The sequence below is a fragment of the Artemia franciscana genome, chromosome 17 (genome assembly GCF_032884065.1).
Source record: "Artemia franciscana chromosome 17, ASM3288406v1, whole genome shotgun sequence".
In the NCBI taxonomy this organism is placed as follows: Eukaryota; Metazoa; Arthropoda; class Branchiopoda; order Anostraca; family Artemiidae; genus Artemia; species Artemia franciscana.
The window spans coordinates 37,486,810-37,510,092 of record NC_088879.1 but is presented as its reverse complement, the minus strand read 5'-3'; the positions used below and the strand labels follow the sequence as shown (position 1 = coordinate 37,510,092).

The following is a 23,283-nucleotide window of genomic DNA, read 5'->3' as shown; positions in this document are numbered from 1 at the left end:
CTTACAACAGATTGTTGCTGTCATCTCTGCCCTTTGAGTCCCAGGCCTCAAGTATGCTATCTTTTTCATCTTATATGCTATTTGGCTATTGTTCTTTTTTTTGGTTGCTGCTTAGACTGTATTTTTTTTTGTATTCCATTTGTATCCTTGGCCATGGACCCTTTCGAGGGGGTATAAGAGTATTGTTTTTTCATTTTGTATTTATTGGCGAATAAAACTTTGAGCTAATTAAAAAAAACGATCAGAAACTAGCATAGGTAGGACAGCGAAAGCAATAAATTTTATTATAAAATATGATTTTATCCCTTAAGAGGATCTGTTTGCAATCAACTGAAAATTCTAAAAAACTAATCAATTTAAAAGTATAAAAAAATGAATTTTATTTTTCCAGTTGCAGGGGAGGTGATAACGTATAGTCAAGGCAGTATGTGAGAGGGGGGCTCTCGGGGGCTTGAACCCTTCTACCCAATATGTTTGTCCAGCGCGTAAAAACATAACAAAAGTGACTATAAATAAATTTTTATGCGTTTTCTATGGATTCCCCCTCACCCCCCAACAATTTTTTTTAACTCATTACACCCAGAAATAAAAATCCTGGATACTACCCAGTAAATAGTGATAGTACCGGCTTTATCTACATTTCTACATTTAAAAAAGAATACGTTCAGTAATGTATAAATTTGTATTAGCTGTTATAAAGGGGGAGGAGGACTGAATTATTGTGCAGGCAAGAGTGGGTTAGGTACCTAAAAGAGTACATTTAATTGTCCAAACTGCTAGTTCCCCATTAGTCTTCAGATAAATCTAAAACGAAAAAGGAGGGGGGTATGAACTGATTACAGTATTACTGTAAGTAGCATGAAAAAATATATCAAGGGAATGTTCCCATGTCTACTTGCACAGAAGTAGAAAAGGGGAGATACTGGGGATTTAAGGGGCTGGTACATCATACAACTTTTTTCTTATGATGTGGAAGACAATCAGATATTAAATGAAAAAACTAGTTTTAATTCAACTGAAAGTAAGGAACAACTTTTAAACTTAAAATGAACAGAAATCATTTGTTGTACGAGGGTTGCTGTTTCTTTTTTAACCCAACACTTTTTACTATTATCAATATATCTGGATTCGGTTATTAAGATCAACATATTTAACGCCTTTATTTAATACTTACGATATTTTCTTAGATTTAATGATTACCAATATTTTGGTTGTTATGCTTTCGGTTTTGATAGTGGTTGCTATTTACATACTATTCATTATTGTGAAGAACTATATGACTTTAAAACCAACATTTTAAACTAATACCTAAAGTTTTAAAAGTACTAAGTACCAGGAACTCCTAATGTATCATCCAATGCGTATCCAGTGCTTTTGCAAAGGCCGTTTAATGGGATTAGTATTAAAGAAATTGGTGTATAAAGCATCAATTATTAGAAGATGTATTCTTGTTGGCTAAATTAAGAATTGGTTGAAAAATTGATCTAAGGTTTTCATCTGATTTCGGAATTTTTTCTTATAGATTTTGCATGTATTGTCTCGAGTTAAGTAACTGAAGTGTGTAATTTTAAAGTGTGGTTAAGGAAACAGAAAAATAAAATCCAGATAGTATATAGGGTGGGATTAATCCTGCCCTAGTAAAAAATTGTTTTCGACTTATTTAGACATAAAAAAACTTTAATTGTGAAAATTTTAGTTTATATTTATGTGATACGGTCTCTTACAAACGAATCCATGGTAAACACACTGAATAGAGGTGCTTAGCAAGAGTTTTAAGTTTGGAGGAGAGATTTATAGAATGTGTCGATAAAATCTTCCAGTATTCCGACAAATGCGGACAAAGCTAAATTTCCCTGATAAATTTTACCAAGAGTTGACACATGGCGGTGGCATTTGGAACTAACACCCTCCCAACCCAAAACACTTCCTCTTCCCCTTAGCTTCACCCCTAAATGGATATCTTGGTTTTGACGGATTGAACCTTAGATCTTTCACCCACGCAAATGAGCATTGACTAAACAGATATGTGTAATTTATTGAAGTTTTTTTGTTTTTCTTTAGTAGAGAATACACGATCTTAAGTCATCATACATTTAGAACATTGTTTCAACGGGTTTGTATTGACAGCAAAAATACTTTGGTTTCATTTGACATACACTGTAACAAAAAAGAATGTTTTGAGATTTAATAAAAATGGTTTATATTATCTATCAACCACAAAATTTGAATTTCAACAGCTGAAATTGAAGACTAGAGACCATATTGGAATTTCATAATCATTATAGAATATCCAATTTGCTAGAAATAAAAAACGTTAGCCGATACCTGATTTAAATTTTCAACTTGTTGAACAATAAACTAGTTGGATGAAAGTCGACACTTAATTTTTCGGAATTCTTAGAAACATTTATTTGTCTTCCCCTATTTTGAAATTCAGTTTTGATGAAACTTACATAGTCACTAAGTGTAAATCAGTTTTTAATGTAAATAGGCCAGTTCGAGTTCAGGAAAGGGCCATCCTAAACAATGTTCGAGCATACCTGCTTAGAAACGCTAATAAGCAACTGAAAAAAGATGTTTTGAGTAATTTGGCCGCTTCGCGAGTTCCCTATATTGCTCCTGCTTTGATAGACAAACGCATGCGACAAAAGTAGATACAAATTTACTGTCTTTTCAATCAAGTTTTATAGTGAAACCACAAAGTCATGATTGCTTTCGGTGACAGATGGTCATGTAGGAAAATTTGCTTAAAGACCTTAGTCTTTGAGACGATCAGCTAACGCTGAAGGTCGCAAAATAATATTTTGGGTATTGTATGGCTTCAAAGTCAATAACACCAACGGCTTGTTTGGTTCTCCAAACTGCATCCAAGACCATTTGTAGAAAATGCTTTCCATTGTTATCTACTGGTATTTTTTCATGTTTGCTCAAAATCTACATGGGTTATGTGGCTTTTTTTCCAACGTTAAACCAGAGAAATGGAAGCACTGTAGTTAGATTTCCATTCGAAGGGAAGTTTGGGCCGGTTGCACTGGAGACATTATTTCTGATTGATATTATAGGGCAATAAACGTTGGAAAAATAGTATAGTCAGTTTTTAGTTTAAAAATACTTTGAACAGGGTAAGGATCAGATTTGACTGATATGCTCCTCCTAGAGCTGCGACGAGAGCCAAGAGTGGTCAGAGTGCCAAGGGTCTTAGAAAAGACTCAATCCCAGATCCAAAGGACTTTTCAAAAGATTAAAGGGAAGAACTATTTTCCCGGAGCATATTTTGGCACAGGAACATTTATTTCTGTGAAAAAAGTCTGGAGAAGGCCAAATAAATGTACGAATGGGAATAGAATGACATGACCTGAACACAATAAAAACATACTGCGCTTGCTTGTTGTCAACAGGGCACATCAGCAATATCTAAGAAACGGCTAAGGGTAATAAATTGAAATTTAGGGGTTATGCTGAGGGAGGGGGTAGTGGTGTTAGTGGTACTAAAAGGTGATCGGTGGATGATAAGCCCCCTTGCATTTTTTAGATGTCAATACTGATCAATATATTGTGTGATTTTATTCAAAATAGGCTTAAGGGCTAGTAAATATGCCTTGGGGGATGCAATGCCTTCCCCCAAAAGCCCCCGGAGCAAGGATTGTAAATTATACCACTTCCCTTTTTATTTCAATTGATCGACTCGTCGTTTGGAAAAGGGGAGATGTTTTATTCTGATTGTGTTCGAAACGTTTATATGTATCAAAGGGAAACTTTAGGGAATGATGAGGGACATGTTTACCTAATCAAAAATTAATGTGTCCATCAAAATTTTCAGAAAGGCGTATGTGCATTATCTCGAAAATGGCTGAACGCTTTGACTTTAAACTTTCAGGGCAAGTTGAAAATGATGTGAGGATAATCACCCCCCCCCATCTATGCTCTATCCCAAAAATATCTGATAAAAATTTTGGAATAGCCCTCTTGTTCAAAATAGTCAAAAAGTAAAATTACTATGCTTCCAGGGATGACAAAACCCCTAACAGCCCCAGAGGCAAGTGTTTAACGGTACATAAGTTGCCCCTTACACGAAGGTAAGTTAAAATCAAAACAAACTATTTTGCAGGAGGGATGTCAAAAGGAGAGAATAGTAATATCTAAGGAATGTCCAGGGCTACTATGTTTAAACTACAAAATATTGTTGAATGGAAAGTTGAAAAAAATGGAAGGCCACAAGTCCCCTCCTTCTTCTTGCACATTTAGATATTCTCCTTTACACTGATACATATATTAAAACGTCGTTTTATTCAAAATAGTCACAAGGTCTAATAGCTTTGTCTTCGCAGATGCCATGCCCCTAGTGATCCCATGGCAAGGATTGTAAATTATTCAATCAGTCCCTTTTTAACATGCAGTATTGATCATTCGAAAAGGGGGGAGGGTTTGCTCCTATATGCGTCCAAACATATTAAGGGTATTGTGGTGAAATGTCGGGAATATTGAAGATGATGTTGAGATAAATAAATAAAATTATCTGCATCCAAGATATTGAAAAGACATACCTGCAATATCTTAGGAACTGGTAAAGTTATTAACTTGAAACAATCTTGGCCACTAGTACTGCTACGGTGGCTAAAAATGCGACTGCAACAGGGATTACTACTGACTGCGAAAAACTCTGACTGCTAACGTTTGGCACTTCATGTACTTGTAGCTACTTCCTGGGAACAGACTACTTCCATGCTGATTGTCAAAAAGGTTGATCAACAATATCTCAGGAGCAGCTGAAGGCAATAAGCTGAAACCTTCAAGGAATGCTTAAGATTTTAAACTAAATCAAAAGACACTATGCGCATCCAGGTTATCAACAGAGTATATCTGCAATATATTAAGAGGGGCTAAGGTTCGGAATATTGAATCAAAAGATATCACGAGCGTCCTTGTTGTCAGAAGGGTGAATCTGAAATATTCCAGAAACGGCCAATGACATTTAGTTGTAATTTTCCGTATATCCTAGGGGGTTTTGAAATAAATGAAGATCACTAATTAGAACTACCAAATTAGAATCAGATATTTTAATTTTTATGCCGGACATAAAAATTTTATAAATATTTATTAAATTAACCGAAACTGGTGGCCAAAATAGAACAGGAATTGATTTTTTTAAAATCAAAGAAATGTAATGGGCCATATTAAGCTAAAGATCAGCAGAAATTATGTCCTATTATAATTCAACCTAAAAAAAACTAAAATCACAACTAAAGAATAATCTAAACCTAAAACAGATAGAAATTTAAATACACGATCACAGATAACATAGAGATAGCTGGTGCTAATATAGATTAATAAATAAATCTCAAAACAAGTGAAACCAACTTGAATATTTAAGTCAAACTTAAAACAAACACAAATTACTACAAAAAATAGTTTTGCTACTGCCTCTTCCCCCTTCCCTAACCGTAAAAAAAGGTTTTTATGTTATTTACGCTGCACTGGAAACAAATAAATTACAAATAATATTTTATGTTTACACTATTGAAAAAAAAAATTGCAGTGAAATAAAATTTTGAATTGTTGAGTTTCCATAAAGTAATATTGTTATACATAATATCTTCAGTTTGTTTTTGGTAGTAATTTCCAGTTATCTTAATTATTACAGTGATTTCGTATTTATTTTTCATCTATTTTTAGAAAAACAAAATTATAGTGTTCAAGATATATATGGTTTTTGATAAAACGCAAATGACACAACAAACCTTAATCTCTTACTTTTATGAATTGAAGAAACGGAAGAAGCCAAACTGAGTTTTTACGTAATTTTTATTCGTTTTAAAATAGACTTGAAAATTCGCTTTAACTTCTGCTCGTTTTGAGATTCGTTTATTAATCTACATTAGTACCTGCTATCTTTATGTTATCTATGATGGTTTATTTTAATTTATATTTGTTTTTCATTTCATTTATTCTTTAATAGTAATTTTGGTTGTTTTGAGGTTGAATTATTGTAGGAATTTATTTTTACTGGTCTTAAGTATATTGCAGTATTAGCAGAGTTTTTAACTAGTTTTCTTATTCATTTAAATTGTCAAAGGTGTTTTTCTATAGGGTGTCGGCTCGTGAGCTGCTTCAAACAGGCAAAATTGGCTACTTAGGTCTACTTTTGCAGTATTAGCTGAGTTTTTAACTAGTTTTCTTATTCATTTAAATTGTCAAAGGTGTTTTCTATAGGGTTTTGGCTTGTGAGATGTTTCAAACAGGCTAAATTGGATACTTAGGTCTACTTTTGCAGTATTAGCAGAGTTTTTAACTAGTTTTCTTATTCATTTAAATTGTCAAAGGTGTTTTTCTATAGGGTGTCGGCTTGTGAGATGCTTCAAACAGGCTAAATTGGCTACTTAGGTCTACTTTTGCAGTATTAGCAGAGTTTTTAACTAGTTTTCTTATTCATTTAAATTGTCAAAGGTGTTTTCTATAGGGTGTTGGCTTGTGAGATGTTTCAAACAGGCTAAATTGGATACTTAGGTCTACTTTTGCAGTATTAGCAGAGTCTCTAATAAGTTTTCTTCTTCATTTAAATTCTCAAAGGTGTTTTCTATAGGGTGTTGGCTTGTGAGATGTTTCAAACAGGCTAAATTGGCTACTTAGGTCTACTTTTGCAGTATCAGCAGAATTTCTAATAAGTTTTCTTATTCATTTAAATTATCAAAGGTGTTTTTTATAAGGAGTTGGCTTGTGAGATGGTTCAGACAGGCTAAATTGGCTACTTAGGTCTACTTTTGTAGTACCAGCAGAATTTCTAATTCTGCACATACATTTCAAGTAAGAAAAATACTTATCTCTATAGTCAGAATTGCATCCTGAATCCAAAGTTATTGTGCATTTGCATCAGAAAGGAAATTCATATTCACCATATACAGACCTAGCCTATACCAATTCAGGGTATATATTTGCACGTTAGTGAGTATATGTGTATGTATGTGTATGTGTATGTATATGTGTATGTATGTGTGTATGTATATGTATGTATATGTATATGTATATATATATATATATATATATATATATATATATATATATATATATATATATATATATATGTATATATGTAAGCCCTATAGATAGGTAGAGTAGCTCCATAGGAGGCTTAGGCCAAGTAGGACCTTTTCCCAGTGGGGTCCATAATAGAAACTGGGAAACCCTCCCCTGGGGGTAATAATTTCAGGTGGAGGAGGAAGAAGGCCCCTCAAATGTACACTCAGCAGGGCCAACTGCCGTGTTCACGCGTCAGATGAGTTACAAACCTTCTCCCAGTAATGGGTTAAATTGCATGGTGAAGCAGAACACCATCGTGGGAGGATCCTCTATAGGAGGACAACTGCGGCAGGGCGTAAGATCCAGATTTATGGACAACGGCCTCTGTAAAGGGCTGCCTCGACCCTTTCGGGGTACCTGCAAGACTGGGAAACTTGCGGTCAATTTTTCCCACTTGAGGAGTGGCGCCCCTCGAGGAAATTATAGCCTAGTAAACAACACAGCACTCGTACGGGATTCTGATTATTGGATAATTTTCTGGGCTTGGTTTGTTTTGATGGGCTTTTTCGGGCTGAAAAACCTCTTCCTAGCTAATTTATCTACTATGGGCTGCCTCCCCGTAGTAGCATAATATTTGTAGGCATGAATATATAATGTGTCGGAGGTAATAGGCTTGGGACTGTCTGTGCAGGTTTTCGACTCTTGTAGATAGAAGAGCATCGCCAAGTGCTGAAAACCATGTTGTAACCAAGATGGGCCCAGGATTGCACAAAGCCTCCAACTTACTGGAGGTCCCAGGGACTTCTTGCTGTCCGGTTCTAAGCCGGCTTAAGCGCTTCGGTGTAGACTTGAGAAGATATGTTGGTCCCCATCCTGCACTGGTATCCGGGATCACTGCTTTTCTTGAGGCCAAAATAATTTCAAAGATTTAAAGAACATGAAAATTGGAACTTGGAATGTTACGACGTTAAAAAATGACTATCGCATCGACATTTTGACTGACGAATTCAGACGGTTTGAACTGGATTTATTAGGAGTTTCAGAAACTCATATCCCAGGGGTAGGAAGCATGAAATTAGGTGACATAGAATTTGTTTACTCAGGAAGGAAGGATGGGGTACATAGACAGGGAGTAGGGCTCATGATGAATAAGGAAGCTGCTAAGTCTTGTTTAGGCTGGGAAGGTATTAATAATAGAATACTAATTGCTCATTTTATGACTAAAAAGTTTAGGGTATCAGTTATAGTAGTATATGCCCCCATTGAACCAACTGATGGAGATACTAGTGACTCAGATGAATTTTACTTACAGTTACAGGAGCAAATAGACAGGGTACCAGGTAGAAATATGGTGTTTTTGCTAGGAGATTTTAATGCCCAGGTTGGTAGAAATAGGGATAGATGGTATCCTAGCCTAGGTAATTTTGGTGTAGGAAAAGAAAACAGTAATGGCTATTGGCTTTTGCAATTTTGTAGGTATAACAACCTAGTTATAACCAATACGGTGTTTGGTCACAAAATGGCCCATAAGTTGACATGGTATTCACGTGATGGTAAGATAGCAAACCTTATTGATTATGTTATTGTAAACAGAAGACTAGCAGGATCAATACAAGATACTAGGGTGTATAGGAGTGCCGTTATTGATGTTAAAAGTAAAGATCACCATCTAGTAGTGTCTAAGGTTAATTTAAAGCTGAAATTTCGGAAGAGTAACTCCCTCCCGGAAAGTTATGATGTTGGTAGACTTCAGGATGAAAATCTGAGAAAAAAATTCCAGGAACAGTTGAGTACTAAACTTGAGGGTTTAAAATTTGACAATGTGGAAGATGGATGGAATAATTTCAGAAAAACAATTTGTGAAGTTGCTGATGGTGTCCTAGGGAAGAGTGCTAAGACAGCAACTAGGAATATTAGTGAAAAAGCTTTAGGTTTAATAGAGAGTAGAAGGGGTTTGTATAAGAATTATCTGAGTGATAGGTCGTATGAAAACAAAAGGAATGTAAAGAAAGTGGAGAAAGCATTAAAATATGAACTAAGGAGATGTGAAATGGAGGCGATGGATAAAATTGCTGAGGATCTGGAAGATGCGGCTAGACGGCATAATAGTAAAATATTATACTGGCATGTTAATAAATTGAAAGGGGGTAGCCGATCCGGACTAGTCCCAGTTAAAGATAGAAATGGGGTCACAATTAGTGATAAGGAAAAAGTTAAAGAAAGATGGGTGGAACATTTTGAGAATGTGCTAAACCGAGATACAGTTGCAGGAAAAGATATAGATGAAAATGAAAAAGTTTGTGATACCTTGGATGTGAAGGAAGATTTGTTTAGTGAGGAAGAATTAGCGACAGTACTAGAAGGATTAAAAAATAATAAGGCCCCAGGTGCTGATAGTATGATTAATGAGTTCCTTAAATATGGTGGCTCTGAGGTTAGGAATAAGCTACTGAAGATTATGAACATGATTTTTGAAAAAGGGGAAGTACCCAATGATTTTAGGAAAACCTTAATTAAACCACTGTATAAGAAAGGTGACAAGAGTGAATGTCGGAATTATCGAGGCATTAGTCTGGTCTCTGTAGGTAGCAAATTACTGAGTAATATGATACTTTTTAGACTGAGACATGCTGTAGACAAAGTTTTAAGGGAAGAACAATGCGGTTTTAGAAAAGGTAGAGGATGTGTCGACCATGTTTTCACTCTTAGGTTAATAATTGAGAAGTCCCTTCGTTGTCAAACACCTTTGGTCCTTAGTTTTATCGATTATGAGCAAGCTTTCGATTCTGTTGATAGAACAGCGTTAACAAAGGTCTTATCGTTATATGGTATACCAGAAAAATACATTAAAGTGATTTGCGCTATGTACGAGAATAATACTGCTGCGGTTAAGGTAGGAAATGAGGTTAGCAACTGGTTTTGTATTAAATCAGGAGTTAAGCAGGGTTGTGTTCTATCCCCCTTTATATGGATCATTTTGATGGACTTCGTCTTAAGGAGCACAGGAAAGGCAATTGGAGACCATGGAATCAAATGGGGAGGAAGAACGCTCCTGGACTTAGATTATGCTGATGATTTAAGCATATTAGATGAAAGTGTGAGCAAAATGAATGAATTTACAGAGGTTTTACGAGTTCAGGGTGCTAAAATAGGCTTGAAAATTAATGTTAAGAAGACTAAGTCACTAAGGTTAGGAATAAGTGAAGATGAACAGGTGACCTTAGGTAACGAAAAGATTGATCAGATTGGGAGCTTCAGTTACCTTGGTAGTATTATTAGTAAAGATGGTGGGAGCAGTGAAGATGTTAAAAGTAGAATAGCTAAAGCTCAGGGTGTTTTTTCACAGTTAAAAAAAGTTTGGAAGAATAGAAAGATAAGCCTACAAACCAAGATTAGAATATTGGAAGCTACAGTGATGACAGTGGTCAAATATGGTTCTGAAGCATGGACACTCCGAAAAGCAGATGAAAATTTACTAGATGTTTTCCAGAGAAATTGCCTACGGATTGTTCTGGGTACCCGGCTGACTGACCGTATTTCAAACAGTAGGTTGTACGAAAAGTGTGGTTCAATCCCGCTTTCTGGGGCTATAATGAAAGAAAGGTTGAGATGGCTAGGCCACGTTCTACGGATGAAGGATGACAGATTACCGAAGATTGTCCTTTTTGGCCAACCGTCTGGGGCTACACGGAAAGCAGGTCGTCCTTGTCTGGGTTGGGAGGATGTCATAAATAAGGATTTAAAGGAAATGGGAACTTCCTGGGAGGGTGTAAAGAGGGAGGCTTTAAATAGATTAGGTTGGAGGAGGAGCGTGCGTAGCTGTGTTGGCCTCAGGCGGCTTGGTGCTGCAGTGAGTTATTAGTAGTAGTAGTAGTAGTATGCTTTTTAATTACTCAAAAGTAAATGACACAATATGCCTTAGAACTTTTACAGTTAGAGGGGGGAGTACAAACCCTTTGAAAAACTTCTGTTTGTAGTGATTCTTATGCGTTTTAAGTTTGACTTGAAACATTTGATTTGATGTTTACTCGTTTTAAGATTTATTTATTCATGTATATCAGTATCTCTTATCTTTAATTTGATCATTTACTCTATTTTCTGTTCGTTCCTGGTTTAATTTTTCCTAAATTGTAATTTCTGTTCGTTTCCAGTTTGAAATATTTTCGATTTCATGTTACTGCTGGCCTGAAGTTATGGCTCTTTACTTTTCTTTGAAAAATTCAATTTCTGAGACCTGCAACAGGTACCTGCAGCCTTTCTACAGTGCGAATATTTCTCATTATAGTCAGTAGTATTTCGGTCCTCACAATTTTTTTTCAATTCGATCCTTACCCTTTTGATCAAAATTTAAAGAAACTTTTTTCCAACTGAAAGCAACACAAAAACCTAAAAATGAACAGAAATTTGACGTAATTGAAACAAACCTTGTTCTACAACAGTAAGTAACCATACATGTATGAGCAATGGTACCGTTGAACTGAGAAACTGCTTCACCACTATTGTTACCACGAACATAAATGCATTTATTTCCAGAAAGTTGGGCTGCTACTAGTAGCAAACTCCTGGTCAATACAATACCAATATGAGCCTGAGTTTCAACTGTCTATCTGGCTAAAAAAAAAAACAAGACTAATTGTTGCTTAATATTGTAATGAAATAATTAGTTCCAATAACAAAAATAATCACAGTTCCACTGAAGACCAAACACTGACTCTTGTTGAAAATTGGAAGAAAAATTTTTATCTAAGGACTAGGAATTGAACTCATTTGCCGTAGCAGTAGGAAGATAGTTCAGAATAAGTGCAATATCGTTTGCAGCAATCATCAACTACACCACGTCGTACTCGCGTGCTCATAAATATATTTTCTTCTTCATTGTTGATGTTTGCGAAATAGTTGGCAAACGATGGTTCATCACTGTCAGTAGCTGCAACAAAAAACACAGTATGAATAACCTTTAAGAAAAATAAATAGCCTACAAGAGTAAATACGGCCACTAGAACTTCACTGCTAATATCCTTAGTAAGAGAAAGAATTTGTTGTCTTAGCTGAATTTGTTTCATATGGCGAAAGAATGTGAAGTGTAAATAAACATTTCCGGGTGACGCAAGAACACACTTAATTTCAAGGAAAGATAAAAAGGAGTTTAGAAGGAATTTGTTAATAACAGCAGAAAAGCTTTGGGGGAGGGGCAGGATTTGAATAGAATTGTGAGACCTTCCAATCATTTGCAGGTGAGATATACCTCAATGGAATAAAATATTTCTATATTTGTGATATAAAGAAATATTGTTACATATGCAAACAAAACACATATTAAAGTCATTATCTGAGTTTTTTAATGAATTTTATCGTGATACTTACTTACATACCCTCAAAGCCTCCAGAAGGCACGGGTGTTATTTGCACTTAACAAGAAACTAAATACATTGTTTACGTCTTGTTTAGCCACTTGTTTTCTTTCTAATTTGAAACATGAACAGCTTGAGTAAAGCAATAAGTATTGTAATTAAAGTTACTTAACCGTAGAAGATTGAGCTAGACGCTTACGGATAGACACAATGTTCACAGAAGAAAATTAAAAAATAAATTTGTAGGGAAAATTAGTTTTGATGTTCACGCAGAAAAACAACGCATAGATTAACTGAGCAAAGAGATGAGATGGAATAAAATGGAAATTTAGGAGCTTGTACCATTTTTGAAGAAAAATATAAAAACGCAACAATTGCGGCCAAGTTGAAGCGTTGAAAGATACTGCAAGCTGTTAAAATTGCTTCTTTTAGTTATCTTCTTTTAGGCAAAAAAGGCTAAGAAATAGTACAAAGCAGTCAGTTCTGTTATTTAACAAAAAGTTAAAAAATGAACTTACAGTGAATACTTCGCTTCCCTGGTCCAGCATAAGAACCCTTGCAGATCATTTTCAAAGCATCTACAAGATATCTTCCACATAAAGGCTTGCTTCTCTTTTCCATTGGAACATGGAACCTTGGTGAAATCGGTCGGTGGTAAGCCATGATGTCGTTATCTCGAGATGCTAGCTCTGCCGTAATTTCTTGATCTGAGTCAATTTCGTAGGTAAGCCCTGTTGTGGCATAAGCAGCAAGAAGTGTCACTACTATGGCAGGTGCATGCATCTGTAAAGAAACTATATTAACATAATGGACTGCATATTCTTGAGCACGAAAAAAATAGTTTTACTAATCGGAAATAATAAACTTAAACATTTAGCTCCCAAACTGTCTTCTTGTAAATTAGCTCGTTAAGTTGTTTTGAACACAGACATAGCTAAGATGGAAGCACTAAGAAGTTACTACAGTAAACCTGACCTTTAGACAAGCCAGAAAATGCCAGTTACATCTCATTAGCGCAACCACCCGTTAATACATTGTTTCCATAAAAACTTAATACACTTGCGCATTGTCAAGCTACATAATTTTCTAACATAGCTTTTCCTGGTCTCTTACTTTTTCATAAATTAAAAATATATAAATTTAAGACCCGGTTTCGTCTCAAAGAAGACACCATGAAGAAGGTGACGAAGCTATAACGAGCCATCTTAAAAGAATTACTTTGGCCCTGCTATTGGTAAAGTCGTTGTTGGGAGTGAGTGACACATCAAAGGGACCATTCTAAAAGAGATCAGTAAAAAGAAGAAGTTTTATTTGAATATCAGGACTTACAACAGAACCATAGCAGCATTTTTTTCATGAGTAAACGGGTATATGTTGTTATTACGATTTTTCATAAACCTTGTATATAGCCTATTTAATAAATATAAACATAAATTTTAAACTTTGAAATAATTTGTAGACTGAAATCGACTTTATTAAGACATTTGGCACTTGAAATTTAAAATATAAAACAGATATTTATGCATCATTACTAAGCAAAGCGTTTGTAACGTTTCAAGGACGCTTTTTTTTGTAGGACATATATATACCCCATGGCAAAACAGTTTAGGTCTCACACAAACGGGAAGAGGACAGTGAAAAAAAACACACAAAACATTCGTGTGAAATTGAGGAGCTAAACTTTATACTTTGTGGAGGGGTTTGTTGGCATAATTAGGTAATTAACTGAGCATCCCATACTGTCAATATGCCAAGAAACGTAAAAGCTCGTTATTTACTAATGATCTTAATAATTATCATAATTGTTCCATACACAGTTAACACATAAAAATAAAAAACGAGCCAAAATATAAAATAATAATTTATTGTTACTTTAATTTAAGGCTCTATTTATCTCTGCAATTTTTATCTTCTTAAAAAGAGTCATGCATTCGATATCCATCCAAAATTTAACCAAATAAATAGTAAAATTCCCTGAAATTACCTGTTATGTGCCACTGAAGTATATTGCCGTTTAAAATACATGAAATATTTTTCTCGAAGTCAAAGTGCGCATTTACATGCTGACGTGCATCTGCGTCAGAACACAAGGTGGCTCCCTGTCCCCAAAAATTTAATACCCTTGAATCCTTGAAAGCGTAACCTGTTGGCCACTCCATTCACTTTATCAAAAACACTCGTAACCAAAAATTGACCTTTTTAGTTGATTCCAAAGTCATTTATAAATTGTCTTCCCACAAAACCATCTCCAGGAGCGAAACCTTGATTCCATAATTTCTGTTTATTACCATTTCCAATAAAAAATCATGGAAATTATATTTATTATCCGCCACTTTTCATAAACATTCTCCTCTTCTTTTTGATGCATTTAAACAATATTTCTTGTTCAAAAATGGAGCTTCTATGGAGTGGCTTGAAGGGCATTTTCAATCTCGCATACGTGGTAATACTTGTACATGTTGTGCGTTCAAAATGTATCCACGCTCATCTTAGCGCCAAGCTGACGACGACATATTTCTTTCCAGAGATGGTAGCTCAAGGGTTGTAGGGTCCATAATTTCAAGCCAGTGTCGATCTTAGCGTCCCCCCAATTTCTTATACCCCCAATAGGCTTTAGGTCAGCACGAGCCATATATTCTTTTATGTTCATGCTTTTTTCTTCTTCTATGCTGGTAGTTGAAAGCATTTGAAGCATTTTTTGGTAATGTGCTCTTCTGATCTCCGTATTTTGTGGCGAAACTACCTCAGACACCTTATTTTAACAACATCAGAGACAAGTGGGTGATCCCCACTTCTTCTCCTGATCTCTTCGTTCAAGACTCTGTCTACGAGATGAATGCCTAATATATGTCTTAGGAACTTGCGATAGAATACATTTAAGTTTGGCACTTCCGCTGCTTTTAGTGACCAAGCTTCACATCCATAAAAGAGAACAGATTACCATGGCTTCGTAAGCTTAGAGCTTTGTGCATGGAGAGATTTCGCTACACTTCAAAAGCGAGATTTTTAGCTGCTGAAAGACGTTCCAACACGCTGGGGTCACAGGGCTGTCAACCATCCCAGCTGTCGGCATCGTTTTCATCTTTTGTAGACTTATTTGGATGTCATTCAAAAGTGGTCTGCTTCCTACTTCATTAATAATGGCCTGGACAAAGTATGTCCAGATCATCAGTATATTCAAGCAGCGTGAACGAGAAGGACGGGCGCACTTCCACATCCTTATACTTGTCGAGGGCCACGAAAATCCGATCAATGACGAAGTTAAACAAGGTCGGTGACAGAACGCATCCTTGGCGTATATCCTCCACAACCAGGACCATATCGGAAAGCTCACTATCAACTCTAACTTGGACCCTGGTTCCATTGTAGTATGCCATCAACATTCTGATGATCTTCTCTGGGACTATATTCTCTCTCATTGCGACACATATGGTGTCCCCATAGACTGAGTCGAAGAACGTGATGAAATCAATGAAGATTTGGATTGTCCCCTACTGGTGTTTGAAGCGATGTTCTAGGACCTGTCGTAAGCTAAAGATTTCTTTAACTTTAAATCCACGAAATACACATTTGGTATTGATGAATGTTCTCAGACATGTACTTCAACTTCGGACATGTCAACCTTAGACCCTTAGACCTTAGATCCTCCAGAGCCAGGGGTGGCTCATAGGGCGTCTACGAAACCTTACCAGACATCTCGGAGCTGAGCTGCAGCCATGACGTCCTCCCACTGTGGTTGAAGAGGCAACTCCGCATTTCTCAGGTCTCGGTCGTACTGTCGTCGTGAGGTGTGTCTTGGTCGACCTCTTTTTCGCCTCCCCTCGGGACGCCAATCATATACTGTATTCGGGAGTCGATCCTCTGGCATACGGAGGACGTGGCCAAGGTATGTCCATCTACTACGTTTCAGAAGGTCAGTAACTAATGGCTGACCGGTTCGCCGGCGAACTTCTATGCTGGTGACCTTTTCCTGCCACGATATGTTCAGGATTCTCCTAAGGCACATGTTTTCAAAGGCTAGGACACGTTTCTCTAGCTGGGTGTTTAGTTTCCAGCATTCACTAGCATAGAGGAGGATGGACATCACATTGCTATTCAGGAGGCGGAGCTTCAAGCGCATAGAGTATTTACTACTGCGCCAGACTGGTTTCAACTTGCTAAAAGCCGATGTCGCTTGTCCAATTTTCCTATTGATTTCGTTGGCTATTTCACCATCGTATTCGATCCAACTCCCAAGATATTTAAATTCTTTGACCTGCTCAATAGTTTTATTTTTGCATTTTAATATGAGTGGGGAGTCAGATGTGGCCATACTCTTTGTTTTACTGACATTTACTGCAAGTCCCATTTTCTCGGCCTTTTCGTCTATGGCGTCGAGTAGCAGCTGCAGTCGCAGTTTCGCTTCTTCAAGAAGAACAACGTCATCTGCAAAGTCCAGATCGGAGATCAGTCGGCTGCTAATCTTCACTCCAATGCCTGAAGACTGCCGTAGAATATAGTCCATTACAATGACAAACAGAAACGGGGATAGGACACACCCTTGTTTGACGCCAGACATTATCTTGAAGAAACGCGTGTCCCCATTTTCTGTGCGTACACAGCATTCACTATCCTCATATAGTGCGATTATCATTTTGACTAGTTTATCAGTTACTCCGTAATATTTCAAAATCTTCCATAAAGTGTCTCGGTCAACAGAATCGAACGCCTTTTCAAAATCAATGAAGAGCAGGTACAGCTTTTTGTTCCATGCTCTGGACTCTTCCACCATCAGCCCAAGAATGAAAATAAGATCAGAGCAAGACCTACAGGTCGGAACCCATGTTGCTCTTCCCTGAGATGTGAGTCCAGGGCTGCTCTTAGGCGTTGTAGTATTACTGAGGCTAGTATTTTACCAGGCACAGACGTCAAATTGATGCCCCTCCAATTGTCACAAATTTGTGCATCGCCTTTCTTGAAGAGTTTGACCAGTATACCTCTGGTCCAATCTTTTGGGACTTTTTCATTGTTCCAGATGGCCACTAGAAGAGCAGTCCATACGAACATGCAGGCTCGAAGGGACGCTTTCAGCATCTCTGCCGTGATCCCATCGACTCCAGGTGCACGTCCATTTTTCAGCTTTTTCACAGCTGTCGTCACTTCTACCGTGCTGGGTGGGTCAGCACTTACGTCAATTTGTAAAAATGGCGTATCCGGTACTGTTTCTGGATCATCAGGTCTGGGCCTATTTAAGACTTTCTCGAAATGTGAGGCCCATCTCTCGTCAGCTTTCTGTGGATCCGAAATAACGTCTCCATTTTCATCTTTTACAAGGGATGTACGATTTGTTTTCTTTCCAACTATCTCGTTTGTTAGTCGATAAACCATTTTTGAGTCTCCTTTCTTTGCAGCTTCTTCTGCAAGCGCTGCTTTTCTCTCAATGGCAATTCTTTTGTCTTTCCTGGCACTTCTTTTCACTGCTTTATCCTCTTCTTTGTAGCGGAGCTGTAATTGGGCTTTTTGCTCTGGGCTTGATGTATTCAGGATAAGCGTTCGGGTCTCCTTGCGTTTACTGATGTATTTCCAGGTGTCATCCGATATCCATTCTTCTTTCTTTCTTTTCTTGAAGCCAAGGTTGGCCTTCGCAACGTCATGGTACACACTCTTGACTGAGGTCCATGTATTCTCAACATCAAAGTCATTGGTTTCATCGAGCAGATTTAACACTTCAAATCTGTTATGTAGAGATATGCAGAAGTTTTTGCAGATGTCAGGATCTTTCAGCTTATCGGTGTCAAATTGTTTATGTGTTGCAGTGTTAGTTTTTCGCTTCTGAGCTTTCAGTTTGATTCTTACTTCGGCTATCATCAGGATGTGATCTGAATTAACATCCGCTCCTCGAAAACCCCTCACGTCACATAGGCTACTTCTCCAACGTCTTGACATGAGGAAATGGTCGATTTGATTCTTCGTTCGGCCGTCGGGGGACACCCATGTGTACTTGTGAATCGTTTTATGGTCGAACATACTACCACCTATTATCAAATCGTTGCTTAGTGCATAATCGATTAGCAGTGTGCCATTCTCATTTATCTCTCCCATGCCATGTGGGCCCAGAACTTCAGGGCAGTACTGGCGGTCTGCACCAACTTTAGCATTTAGATTGCCAACCACGCAGAGTACATCATGCCTGGGAACGTCTTTGGTGACCGAGTGTAGCATGTTATAGAAAACATCTTTCTCCTCTTCATCAGCTTCGTTTGTTGGAGCGTAGCATGCGATGATGGTCATTTTTGTGTGATTTGATACGAAGCGAGCTGTCATTATACGTTCGTTAACTGGGTTCCAGTTTGTCATTGCTTTGTGTGCAAGTGGCGACATCAGAAGTCCTACACCAGCGCGGTGGAGGGAAGGGTGACCACTAAATGCCATGACATATCCATCACTGAACTTCTCTAATCCATTTCCAGTCCACCTTATTTCACTGAGAACGAGTATATCGATGAGGTATTGTCTCATCTCTTTAAGAACTTGCTCTGTCTTGGATATCTGGTTCATCGTTCTCACGTTCCGAAAACCCATCTTTAGATTCTGTTTCGCAGTCAAAAATCGGTTCCGGGGGCATGCAGGGGTCGTTATCTGGGGAGGTGATGTATCCAAGGCTGTTGTAGACGTTTCAGTTGCAGTTGTTTTTCCCCTGAGGGTTGCCCCTCAAGGTCCCGAGTGTGGGTAGCAAGCCCACAGCCCAACCCTCCTCATTTGCAGACTTGGGACCGTCATGCTCCCCCGACCTCTGTGAGGCAAGGATCCTTACATGGTTGAGTTAATGTCAAGGACATTGAGTTAATGTCGGACATGTCAAGCGCATTAAGAAAGCGTGAATGTCTAAGACATGTTTCAACAAAATCGTATTTATATTATGGCAAGACCTACCTTAAGATAGTATGAAGATGAAAATATTTCCTCGAATTTTCACTTGGATGTTTGGATCTTCTCCACTTTACTGTTAACTGACTGGAACTATCCACCGTATTACACATTGTTCTTATACAACCTCTTTTCTCAACTCAATGAGTTTCTGACGACATCTTGAACAGACATGAATAATCATTTCTTAATAAATATCAATCAAAATCTCTTACTAGAGCAATAGGTGTTTTTTCCCATCAATGACATGAAGCATTTGTCAGAAGATATTAAATCAAGTTAGGAAATTGATTACCGGAAAAATTTACAAGGATTTGTAAAATTAACAATTTCTCCACTGCAAGAGTTTTCTAATAAAGTTATTTGTTTTATGAGAAAAAATAAAGTATTTCTTATATTATATAGGCATTTTTCAGGGAGAAACTTTTAAGAATCTACAGAATTATCAAAATACTTACCTAGCCAGAGACTGGTGAAAGGTCAGGCAATTATTCCGAATTTAAAGTATTTGGATCCCGCTGTTGTAGTTAATATGAAGGAGAATTCGAGCATCGTATACTTTCAATCTCATGACAACTACAATAAGACTGCAAATAATTTCTCAGTTTTAAAAAGAGGACGATGAATCTGTCACAGATTGACAACCAAGTATACGCTTACGCCCATTACGTCACAAATTGCTATACACAATCTTGTTGGCACAGCGGGTTTTAGACCTATAAATAAAATTATACATTGTTATTACACAGGAAAAACACTAATCAGCTACTGGACAATTCCTAGATCATTTGAATATTTCTCATTTCCTGAAGCTGGAATTCACCTAAATCAAATCTTCCCCTTATCATTAACTAGTAAAAAAATCATCATGCAACAGTCTCAAAGTTAGAATGAATACTGAGGTGCCCAGGATCAAAATCGTATGACTTAGTGACGAAAACGAGAACTTACCGAGCGTTTATTTTAGGGAGAAAGAAGCAAGTGTTCTTTATTAACTGATAATTTCCAATCGATAATATAATGCTTAGAAGTATGCTTTCTGGTGAAGTTATGTTAAGAAACTGAAGACTAACCCCATTTCAAAGGCCGTAGGGTGCCCTCTCCCATCAAGTGTAGTTGTTTAATGATCGAATCTTACCCAAAACCAGGCTCATGGTATCCGGGGTGACGCTATGGTTTTGAGTTTTTGTAGGGGGGGGGATGTAGATAATGTACTGACAAAATTATCCGGTGTGCCAGCAAATGTAGACACATAAGCCGAGTTTAAACGCCAAAGAAGGCCAAAGGTTCAAAGCGTCAGAATCGCCTTCTGACGCCAAGAAATTTTGGTGGGGGAGGCTCCGTTTCCCCCGTAGTTGTCTCCCTCCACAGTAGTCAATAAATTTGCAATCCAAAATGAATAATACACAAATGTTTAGATATACTATTTAGAAAGTTACATAATTATCTAATTTTAACTTCACAGGGTACCCCCCTTCCCCCCTCTCACTGGTTGCTATGGCTCTTAGCTGATATCTCGCTCAAGTTTTGGTTCTAGATTGGACTTCGTTTGAATTTGAGTTTCTTTTGTTATTTTTTTTTTTATTATCTAGCGTGTGTGCGTTTCTCAATGCTTGAACTTATCTAAAGTCTTTTCTTGGCGCTTTAGCTTAACTAAAGTCTTTTTTTTCCTTATCGACAGAAAGCTCAACATCATGAACAATAAAAAAATCACTTTAAAATAAATAAATCACTTTTGTATTTCTTGTGCTTTTTGCTTACATTTACTTGTAGTCAGGGAGCCACTCAACGAAAATGTGTCGGGTAGGTGATCAGTGAGCAGCAGAAGGTTTGGTAACGGAATATGGGGTAATCGATAGCGCTGATCACGAAAATGGGCGTTATATACTCGGCCGGGGGGGGGGTGCTTGACCCCGAAAATTGAAAATTTCGCGTTTTTTTACTATTAAATCACGTTTCGGAAAAATTTCCACAATGATCGCCAAATCTTTCGTAACTGATGCCAGAAGTGACGAGTACAGTAGGGACCATCGCGAATGACCTTGAAACTTGCAATTTTAATTTTTTTTATTCGCGCTGGAAAAGATTTCACGCCTAGATTCAGCTGGTAGCGGATAGTATTATTATCTCAGACAGGAAGATTGCCACTATACTCAACAATGACTTTGGTTACAACTCTCTTTCATTCCTAATCAGAATTATTAGTAAACTTGACAAGATTATTATTCAATAAGCTTGAATAAACAAAAAAAAAGATTACTATACTAACACCTGCTACGGATTTCGTGAACGGCACTTGTTACTACAAAAGTTAAAAAGTAGCTCAGCATATCAAATTATCCATCAAGCATATCAAACTCGTCCATAAAACACTTCCCACCACAGCCACAAAGTAAATCGCAAGGTCTATTTCTAGCACACGAACTTTTTTTTGTACAGTGCTTGCACGAGCAGTACTGGGGGACCACACCTTTTGGAAATGCCAGAAGGGTAGACACAACTGGCCTAACCCCACCAGCTTGAAACATCCAGCCATATTGCAGGGGATCCAGAAACTGTGGCTTTGCTCGATTTGCTTGCAAAAAAATATCCAACTGCAGGTACACGCGCTTAGCATGACACTCAAAGGTAGCGTCAGATGATGGCAAATACTTAAGCTCCCACTTTTGAGGGTACAAATGCACTCTTAATTCATTAAGAGAGGTAAAGTGGTCTGGGTCTTTTCCGTATGAGGCAACAACGACCTTTTTGCAAATCACACTGAATTTTTCTAGAGCCGCAGAGTCGAGCTTTGACTTCTGTATCTCTTGGACAAGCAAAGCAATCGGTTTTTCCAATCCCCATTTCTCGACAGCCTTGGCCACCACTCGTTTTCCTTTAGAAAACATGAAACCCACGGTATCACACCCTGAAAGCGTATGAAGAAGGCAGATGGAGTGAACAAAATCGTTCGGTAAATTGCTGCAAAGCCGATGTATAGGCACTAAATAGCTGTGGAACCTGACATAAACTTTCCGCTTTTCACAATTTGGGTGGTTCCCAAGGAATAACTTGCAGTGATATAGCAAGACGACAACTATGTCTGTGTCATTCGCATCGACCAAAACGACATCGAAATCCCTCTCCAAACAGTCCAACATGTGTAACACAACTCTTGTATCGGCCTCTTCATGGGTACAGCTCAAACGCTCTTCAAAGTTTGTATCAGCATTTCCACTTCTGTTGAGCATCACCACTCTCATCCGGTCTCGAAAGTCTCGTGAGAGGTACACAATGAACCCTGCTTGCAGCAGGTGAACTGAGTTTTCAAACTCACCGAATAGAAGCTCAATCAGTCTTGCCTTTGTCTTGGAATTTGAGAGCAACGAGTTCCAGTCATCTAGGTTTGAGTGTCTACCTAGAGCTACCGGAGACCTGTTTGAACATCCTTGCTGCTCGTGGCCACCACCGCAGTCCTTTAGTCAGATCGCCTTGCCTTCTTCGTCGGAATATCCAAAAATCCCATCATATCTATCTGCAAGGACGTGCAGCTCCTTAACGTTGCTGTTGAAAGACACAAGCGTAGAAAATGTCCGTTTTCCATAGCTCTCAACGGTTTCCGATGGATTTGGTGGATGGCTTCTGAGGTAGGGCATCAAGTCTACCACACTTGAGTGGGTCGACTCACTGCTAATCTCGAGGTTAACGGGCCACTCGCTCAATCTGCTTTTTGTTTTCAAATACTCCAGAAGAGCTGACTTTTTCCTGTCCGAAGCACAACCATTCCAGATATTGCGCTTCTCTGGAATATAGAAGGTGCATATGGAAGAAGCTCATGGGAAAGCAAATTCTTTAGATGGCGAAGTCCTCTTTCGCCTGTAAAGTCAACACTCACCAATACCCTTTTGACAGTTTGAAGTTCAACATTGGTAAGGCTATTCACAGCACTAGAAGTATTGGTTGCTTTTTTCTGTTTCGCCTTCTCATTATTCATGACCTTTACTTTGCTAAAGGCACCTTTTTCACCGTCCTC

The 23,283-nt window shown here is 37.8% G+C and overlaps 2 protein-coding genes across 2 annotated transcripts; both read right to left on the bottom strand.

The window, feature by feature from the left end:
• Nucleotides 1-11,654: 11,654 nt before the first annotated feature.
• LOC136037641 (insulin-like) lies at nucleotides 11,655-19,355 on the bottom strand. Its single transcript, XM_065720346.1, has 3 exons — nucleotides 19,278-19,355; nucleotides 12,884-13,148; nucleotides 11,655-11,941 (listed from the first exon to the last, which is right to left on the bottom strand). Exons 2-3 carry the CDS (start codon nucleotides 13,146-13,148, stop codon nucleotides 11,778-11,780), a joined length of 429 nt encoding a protein of 142 aa, XP_065576418.1. The 5' UTR covers nucleotides 19,278-19,355; the 3' UTR covers nucleotides 11,655-11,777.
• Nucleotides 17,136-18,926, bottom strand: LOC136037573 (uncharacterized). The gene has a single exon (XM_065720295.1). The coding sequence runs from the start codon at nucleotides 18,924-18,926 to the stop codon at nucleotides 17,136-17,138; it is 1,791 nt and encodes a 596-aa protein (XP_065576367.1).
• Nucleotides 19,356-23,283: the final 3,928 nt, after the last annotated feature.